Below are 6,792 nucleotides of genomic sequence, written 5' to 3'. Positions count from 1 at the left end.
TTTCTAGTCAAATATAGTTGTGGGGGGAAATCACAGTATATAATCCTACAGAATACAAGAAACACTCTGCTATTTCCAGATATATATCATGTTTATGGAATGGAAAGAAAAGAAAAAAAATCCAAGTCTGTATTACTCATGGAATTATAGAAAATGGCTTAGCTATGTTATCTGTATCAGTTCTTGTCAGTAGCCTTGTCAATGAAGATCATTGCCTCTGGTCATGAAAAGGGTAACCATTTGCGACCGTTAAAAAACACCAGAGAGCTGGATCAAACAGGGAAGCACTTCTCTGAGCTAAAGCTTTGTATACATGTCCTTGATTAGTCTTACACTGAAACCAAGAGCATGGCAACTGTGTCCGTATTCTTAGACGGTAGGTGTTTCTGAGATGTGAATGAAATATTTTACACCATCTTGCTCTGGGCAAGAACGACCAGGGATCCCATGGACTTCTTCTTCTTCTTCTTTTCTTGGAGAAAGTTTACCGAGAAATCTATTTTGTCTCTCTCAGGTTACAGCAGTTTAGGTTTCCTTTCCTTTAAGTGAGAGGCAGATAAAACGTCTTACACCTGTAAGCCAGTACTGGTGATCTGCCACAGAAATCCTAGCATTGCTCCGATACAATAAAGCCTTCTTTCTCGCCAACTGGTTCCACTTCAGCGTATGCAGGGTGGCCAGAGCCTCTTCGAAATTTCATCGCAGGCCATCTACTCGGACGACGCTAAAACAGCAAACAAATAACAGCACAAAGTCAGATTCTTGGAGTTGCTCTAGATCAACTGCTAAGGCTAATTCTATGTAATGGTGTATAAAAGTATAGTATTTACATTTGGGATGTGCACAAACTATTCAGGTTTTTGCTCAGTAAAAAAATAATTGTCCGGTTATTATGATATGTTTGGGGCTATTAATAGTTATTTCCATTGGTTTCAGTAGAAAACATTTCCCCCTGTAACTTCTTTCCAATTCATAAATTGAAAATTTCAGACATTATCCCTCTTACCCACGGGAAAGCCTCCCTCACAATTTAGGGCAGATAGGATAAAGTTTCTTTATTTCAGAAGCTGTGTACTAAATGGCACAACACATTTCCAGTTCTAACTCTCCCACTGCCATCCAACTAGGTTAGGAAACTGAAAAACCATGGTTTGTAAAATGATCACAAACCATGGCTGCTGGTATAGATGTAATAGCAACCTGTGCTGTGCCATGAAAAGTGTGGTAATTAATTAGACTGATGCTGGTGACAGGAGGAGGAAGACCAGCAACAACCTCCCCCATTTTGCCCACATTGCTCCAAACCATGATTTGGCATTACAACTGAACCAATCTGCTTCGTCTGCTTCCTAGGTCTAATCAACCAGATTCTGAAAAGACTGAAAGTTCATGTCAAAACAAGTTAGCTCCTTCTTTTCCTTCTGAAACATCCTGCTGCATAACTAGACTGTAAAAGACAGTTAATGTGTGAAACCAACATGGCAAGGTGCTCTAATCAGGAATTGGATTACATAATCTCTCAGTACATCACAGCTGTGATTCTATCACTCCTATAAGGGTACATCAGATTAAACAGAGTCAATGTTTTCAGCAAAGATGTATATGGATATAAACACATCTCGTGCTTAAACATCCTCTTTTATTGTGGCAAAATGGAACAGAAAATCTTCAGTTTATATAACATGAGATGCAGTGGAAACAGCAGCTGTTGAACATAATGCAACAACTCTGCAGGGTACTTAAAACACCAGATCTAAACTAGCAAAACTGGAGCTTTCGGCGGCATTTCTTTTAATGTTTGAGGTGACAGAAATATCTTTATTTTGCTTGTTGAGTTCCCCACTGCAAATAACACAAAGGACAGGAGAGGGGTTTTTTGCCTAAATGACAAGCACTCCATAGTTCACTTGATTGGGCTTCTGACACATTCAGAACTGAACATATTTTAGTTATTAATTGATAAAAAAGTGAGCTAATTGGTCTTGTGTGGTTTGAAGAGTTTCAACCTACTGCAGCTCATCATGAAAAAACAAAATTCTCACTCCTTTTTTGTTTGTTTTAGCAACAGCTATAGAAACCCAGAAACTCAGACTAAGGGCATGAGCACCATATGAATAATGTATGCTACAAACCCAAATACAGACTTATTGATTATGGTGGCATTATCTAAGTAAAACAGACTTATCAAATGTAAATGTTTGGGATAGTTTCCTTCTAATGGGTGAGGTTCTTACTGAAGTGGTCTGGCCTTGGCTTAGCCGATTAGGGTAGTTCTTTCCAAAAGGTAATAATAATAATGGACTGCTGTGAAGTGAAATATGCTGGAAAAGTTGAACCCTGGTGTTGCTGAACCCATGGGGATTAACAGCCATGTGGGGAAATCAGCAAAGGAAAGGGGTCAAAATTACCCCTGAGTCACTTGTATCAGTGGAGCTGGTACTTTGGGTAAGGGATAGTTTCATCCAGTGCAGCTCCATGACCTGTGCAGCTATGAGTCTGCTGATCAGAGGCTATAAGGATCCCATGATTTTGACTGAGAGTAAGATAAGAAATCCACTATGGACCAGACAGCATGAGAGTCCATCCCTGATGAACAACGATCTGAGTTTTTCCCTGGGAACTTTGGCTGGGTTCCAAGAGCAGAAAATTAAGGCCTGTGGTAAGATGTGTTCTACTGATACAGCTCTAGGAAATCTGATTGTATGTGGATTTGCTGCTGAATAACAGAAAGTTAATGTAATGGAAGTTGTGTGCTAATAAAATGTGCAAGCATAAATAAAATAGTGTTTATTGAATTCCAAGTGGTTTCTGCTATGTTCACCTATCAGGTTGCAAAGACTCTAACTGCAGGGGTTCCTGGTTAAGAAACCTGATGCTACTTTTTGGAAGGACCAGTGAGTCTGTTTCAAATAAAATCTAGCTGAAATAATCCTTATCAGATAGGTAAAGAAGCTCACTCCCTTGTTCAAGGGCCTCAAGCATGAATTCCGATAACAATTTTCATCCCGGTTAACATGAAGTTCACCAATCCTCAAATGGTAGAAATCAACAAAATTAGGTTATCTGGTTGGCTCCTTTGTTGGACAAGAGTATTACAAACAATGTTGATGATCTTTTCACAGATCAATTTCCTGAACAGTGGTCTTTCTTTATAATGGTCTGGAAATGTAAGTATAAAGACAGCATCAGTCCATATGTATTTTTCAAACCATTGTGAGATTGTTGGTTTCCAGGATATGGATTTGTCACTGGATCCTTTTAGGCAACCTACTCTGCTGTCATTACTTGGTAACTTCAAATCAACACTTTCAGTGGAAAGATAATGCTTGATGGTTGCATCCACAAAGATGTGGCGATGTAGCAACTATTTTAATGATCAAGAAGTCACAGATATTGGTCATCGAATGTGACCTTACATGAATGCAGGAGCTAGCTGAATTTTTATAGGCCAAAGACACAGCAAAGGCCATAAACACCAAACATTTATCTATCCTTCATCTAAAGAAAAACTTGATTCCCTGTGGAAACACTACAGTCTAGCTCTAGACATACTTGTGATAGGAAATTGGGTCTGTTAGCTTTTGTCTCTGACTTTACTGATCTGCAATAATGAAACAATTGGACCCTACTATGCTTTTCACTGAGTTCCCGTAACAGTTTACAAGCCAAATAAATTTTACTGTGGCTCGGAAAAGAGAGAACATATCTATTTGGAAGGGCAGTTTCACATTGCAGACCCACAGTTTAGCAAGACATCACATGGTTTGCATGGCTCTAGGTCCAATCTTTAGTATCTCCAGTTAAACAACCTGCAGGAAGCATAACTGGAAAGGACCTGTTTTACACCTTATTTTATTGGATTTATTTATTTAATTACATGCTGCTTTTCAGCTGCACCGGCTCCCAAAGCGGCTTACAAATTAAAAACCAATCACAAGCTTAAAAATTAAAACCAGTTGCTGAGATGCACAGCTCCATTTTTGTCACTGTTGTTTTATACGACAAAAGAAGCTTTATCAAAATGCTGCAGCAACTGCTGGGACCTGGTAGAATACTGCAAAGATGGGACTGTCGTTTGGCACTGATAATGGTGGAGGAAGCTTTGTCAACTCTCAGCTCCCGCCTTCCAGATGATGGTGGCTTCAATCGCTGAGCCCTGTAGTGTCCTGCCTGATGGTCAGGGCTTCCTTCTTGGTAGTGCAGCTCAATGAAAATAACCAGGGTAGCCCAAATGACCTTCATCAGCAGAAATCCAGTGAGATCTGGCAGAGCAACAAGAGACTGGAAATATTGCAGAGCCACCACTAGCTAGACTAGCAAACACTTCATGGAACTCAGTACAAAAACCCTGTTTCTGGAGGAAGAGAGTTTGTAGTATGTGGAATGTTTCAGTGCCCTGTGCAACTAAAATAAATCCTTGAACACTACTGTAGTTTAGGGATTATTATAATTGTTCACCAGACACAGTTAAACAGCCCATTTCCTTGTTTAACATCCAAGCAATGTCTTTCTGAAATGAAAATTCCTGGGTATTTTTCCATAATCAGCCTAGAAATGTTCAGATGACTTTGAAACAGGAATCAGCTCACCATTATTTACTTAAGAAAAGAAACTCAGGCAGGCTTTTATATATTCATAATGTGCCAGCATAACTGCAAAAGTACTGCCAACTGGACAGAGAACTCTGATTGATTGGTAAGGATCTGCTTGAAAAACCTCTAAAGCAATTTTAACAAATGTGTAAGAAGAGTATATTCTGACCTGGATAGCCTCAGGCTAGCCTGATCTCATCAGATCTCAGAAGCTAAGCAGGGTCAGCCCTGGTTAGTATTTGTGTGGGAGACCTCCAAGGAATACCAGGGTTGTGACGTGGAGGCAGGCAACAGCAAACCACCTCTGAATGTCTCTTGCCTTGAAAATCCTATGGGATTGCCATAAGTCAGCTGTGACTTGATGGCAAAAAAAAAGAAAGCAAGAAAAAAGAAGAGCAAGACTGCAGAACAGTGTTATCTCTAAGACAAAGATAACAGTGATTTAAATTGTTTAAAAACAATGCAAGTGTTACTAAATGAAACAGTGAAAGTGTTACTGAATTCAACAGGGGAAGTTTTACATGGTATTGTACGCACAAAGAATCAAGCAAAGAAGAAGAAATGCTCTGGACACTATGAGCAAACGGGCAGGAGTGATCAGCTATGCACATGCCACGGGGAGATAAAGATTAGGGGATAAGTGATGAAGGAGAAGATTGGTTATAGAGTGAGTGAACAGATGTGCTCAGTGGGGAATAATGATTTTCACATATAGCGCAAGCACAAGAATATAAGGATATTGGCATTTAATGACTGCTTTCCCTTGGCGCCTGAAGAAACAGAGGAGCATATTGTTATGCCTTACAAGGAGCTATATAATTTTTATGTACGCCAGTAATGCAGTACATTTTACCTATTATAAGAATTCAGTTACCGCAATTACGAGCACTGCATGCACTTTGCTTCAGTGTTAGTTTGCTGAGACTCTAAATAATCTCTTTATATGCATTTCTTTCCATGCACTTATTCCACAACAAAAACTCATAACAACTACAGAGGAGATAATTTCATAAACATGTTGTTTCATCTACCAATGCATACATCACTGGCATCTGAAAGAATTTCACATACTGCGAGACTTACCAAGTAGAAAAACAGCAGTTCACCATGGAAGATCTCCATTACATTAAACATCTTTGCCATTTACTGCTTGCAGAGAAGTGTAAAATATGAGGACGTTTACTATACTGCTGACAATTTTGCTCCATGTGATAACTTATTAATTTATTAAGGTGTGTGGAATGATAGCATTAGGGCTGAATTATAAAACATTTCTACAGTTTCTGTTTCATTCTGAAATATTACCTCCACCTTGCACTGACTTTTCTGTACCCACTCAAAGAACTTATGTAATGAAAACACTAATCAAGCTGGAAAGAGACATGCTTAGACAAGTTCTGCAGCTTCAGATGAAAGACTTGCATGGTTGCCTACGCTCTTTTTTAAAATAAATTCTTCTACTTTGTCAAAAGGGTAGGGCTGGATGCAAAAATAAGAAAAGACAAATATTCAGGTCAGCTTTAGTTAGAATTCTTAGCGGTGATAAGCGAATCAAGGTTTCAAGAGCCAATTTTTGAATTGCTATTTTCTATTACCATCATGTGAATTTGAAAAAATCACACACACATAAGTAGTGCTAAGAATTATCAAAAGTGTTATGATTTTTTGAGAGCGTAATCCCATCCAAAACTAGCGGGAAAACTGCATTAAGGCATCAGCCCCTGTGCCAGACCAATTTGTTGTGGCCGGTGGCATCCTTGCGATACTACTAATCTTTATCCAGCAGAGTTTTCACAATATAAACTACTAGGCCAGGGGTCCCCAAAACATTTGAGCCTGCAGGCACCTTTTGAATTCTAACCTGAGGTGGTTGTTGCAACTACAAAATGACTACTTCAGTAATTCTTCAGTATTCCAGGCAGAAGGTCTGTTTAACAGGATGCCTTTTAAAATGAACATATTGTATAAAAATATTTTCTACCTTCATGCACTGAAGTTCCTTGTGTTGTGGTGGCAGCTGATGCTGAAGCAACTTCTTAAAAATCTGCACAACTAATTAGATCTCCAATGGCCAATCAGAAGCTCTGCTGGGAAAAAGCCCCACCTGGCTCAGCCCCCTTTCTAAAAACATTTGGCGGGCATCAGGAAAGGTGTTGGTGGCACTATGATACCCATGGGTGCCCCCCTGGTGCCCCCCTCT

General features: G+C 39.4%; 1 protein-coding gene across 1 annotated transcript in view; it reads right to left on the bottom strand.

Moving 5' to 3' along the window:
- Positions 1-471: 471 nt before the first annotated feature.
- Positions 472-6,792, bottom strand: part of PLXDC2 (plexin domain containing 2) — a 174,918-nt gene continuing 168,597 nt past the window's right edge. The window contains exon 14 of the mRNA XM_056857104.1: positions 472-724. Coding sequence (XP_056713082.1) covers positions 608-724 — 117 coding nt within the window. The 3' untranslated portion in view covers positions 472-607. The remainder of the gene's footprint in view (positions 725-6,792) is intronic.

Source organism: Euleptes europaea, chromosome 11 (assembly GCF_029931775.1).
Source record: "Euleptes europaea isolate rEulEur1 chromosome 11, rEulEur1.hap1, whole genome shotgun sequence".
NCBI classification, from domain to species: Eukaryota; Metazoa; Chordata; class Lepidosauria; order Squamata; family Sphaerodactylidae; genus Euleptes; species Euleptes europaea.
Note: the sequence above shows the minus strand (reverse complement) of the source record. Positions and strands in the feature narration are given on the sequence as shown.